A 2,114-nucleotide genomic window follows, 5' to 3' on the forward strand; every position below is an offset into this window, starting at 1 on the left:
TCCACGGTATCTGGACCCTTCTCGAACACCTTGGATCTTTTCTCCAGCATGTAGAAGAAACATCGTACTCTCACCCGTCTCTGACACATCAACAGATGTTCCCATACCCCGGCCAATCACGCTCTTGAAGTACTACTTCCAAATTTCGGTTCAAACCAAATCATCGCGCTTGTTGGTCCCGTCTATAATACTTCCGATCCAGGCCAGCCAGCACATACCGAATACATCTGTGGTCTGGTGCGGCATTGGCTCACCCCCATCCTCGTTCCTCGACCGAATTATGACGGATAACCTGGTCCTACTCGGTATTTCGTACTCTGCACCAACCCATTCCACGGCACTACACGGCGCAGACCCGATCCGTACCACAGAGGTGTGTACGCTACTTAGTAGGTCAGCAAGCGAATACATGGCACATTCGATGGTATCAGTGTTTTGTCAGCACCGGCCCAAATTGATTCAGCGCATATCCTCCATCGTCGACTTACTTGGCCCAAGCTTCAAACGGGAATTTACTGACCACTTCTTCCCATCGATCTTTCTCGAACCACTACAACGGTTATGAGAGCCATACCATATGTTCATACAATATAACATACATACATTGTAACTTATCTTTTTTATTTTAAATAAATAAAATTATCCCTTGGGAAGCGAAAGGTAGAACAATCGATAGCACATGTGAAGAGACCTGTGAAGCGGTCTAAGGTTCCATATATCGATGCGGAAAAATACAAGACAGGTATAGATAGTGTGGTTGGTAGAGCCGCGGTTGTTCAGGCGGGTGATATAATGGTTTCAGAAGGACCTATTGCAACTACATCCGGATATACATCTGACAATGTTATTATGGTGGCGATGTGGAAACATGAGGGATTCGCGAAAACAGAGAAGCTCTTAACAGATAGTGGTAGTTTTAAGGATCTCAGGTTCAATAGCCCCATGCGAAGGATAGGGGATAAGATTGATGACCTGGCATATCATCCAATTGTATGGAACACTATCAAGGAAGCACTGACAGCAACTGACACCATATCACACTATAAAGTTTTGGTGGAAAAATTGACGAAGGCGAAGTTGTCATATCCCACAGACAGAGTGTTCACTAGTTGGATACAGAAAGTACGGACTTATCAGCTCCAATATGACACTGATCCACAGGCTTTAGGTTCGCATGAAGTGGAGTTATCCAACGCCTAATGGTTTGTAACAACACAACTAGATGTAGTGGTGCCAACTATTGAGACATGGAAGGATAAGTCTCCTATGAACCAACTGGTGTATCAAAGGTGCCTGGAAATGTTCATATCATATGGGTACGTAGTATGCGTAATTTCCATTCTTATGGGCGATGGATCAGCGAGACACACGGAAGAGATATGTAGATGTCTTGGATGGGATGCTAGTGGGTATAAGGATTTGAGGCCTAAGCATGATACCAGTAGCCTAATGTGTTGAGTTGGCCAGGGGTATAATGTGGTGGATGCATGGTAAAATTTATACGGCTCACGGAGACAAACACTGAGACATGGATACCCAGACAAGAGACATTATTGAGAAATCATCATGGGACACACGGACCGGAGACATGGTTGAGGCAGCATCTGTGGACACACAGACTGGAGACATGGTTGAGTAAGTATATGGGGACACACAGACCAGAGACATGGTTGAGTAAGTATATGGGGACACACAGACCGGAGACATGGCTGAGTAAGTATATGGGGACACATGGACCGGAGACATGGTTGAGTAAGTATATGGGGCCACACGGACCGGAGACATGGTTGAGACAGCATCTGTGGACACACAGACCGGAGACATGGTTGAGTAAGTATATGGGGACACACAGACCAGAGACATGGTTGAGTAAGTATATGGGGACACAAAGACCGGAGACATGGTTTAGTAAGTATATGGGGACACACAGACCGGAGAAAGTGGTTGAGACAGCATCTGTGGATGCACAGACCGGAGACATGGTTGCGGCAGCATCCGGGACACATATAGCGGACACATGTTGGAGGAAGTATCTGGGGACACACAGACCGGAGACATGGTTGAGGCAGCATCTATATGCGACCGGGTTACGTAGAAGAATACTTTGAATAAAA

At 46.0% G+C, this 2,114-nt stretch overlaps 2 protein-coding genes across 2 annotated transcripts; both read left to right on the forward strand.

Moving 5' to 3' along the window:
- Positions 1-280: 280 nt before the first annotated feature.
- Positions 281-1,200, forward strand: SARC_10256 (hypothetical protein; the record flags this gene model as incomplete). Its single annotated transcript, XM_014295705.1, has 2 exons — positions 281-373; positions 655-1,200. The coding sequence occupies 2 exons, from the start codon at positions 281-283 to the stop codon at positions 1,198-1,200; spliced, it is 639 nt and encodes a 212-aa protein (XP_014151180.1).
- A 328-nt stretch (positions 1,201-1,528) lies between these two features.
- On the forward strand, positions 1,529-2,108 carry SARC_10257 (hypothetical protein; the record flags this gene model as incomplete). Its single annotated transcript, XM_014295706.1, has 2 exons — positions 1,529-1,635; positions 1,658-2,108. The coding sequence occupies 2 exons, from the start codon at positions 1,529-1,531 to the stop codon at positions 2,106-2,108; spliced, it is 558 nt and encodes a 185-aa protein (XP_014151181.1).
- Positions 2,109-2,114: the final 6 nt, after the last annotated feature.

Source organism: Sphaeroforma arctica (assembly GCF_001186125.1).
Source record: "Sphaeroforma arctica JP610 unplaced genomic scaffold supercont1.1186, whole genome shotgun sequence".
Lineage (NCBI taxonomy): Eukaryota > Ichthyosporea > Ichthyophonida > Sphaeroforma > Sphaeroforma arctica.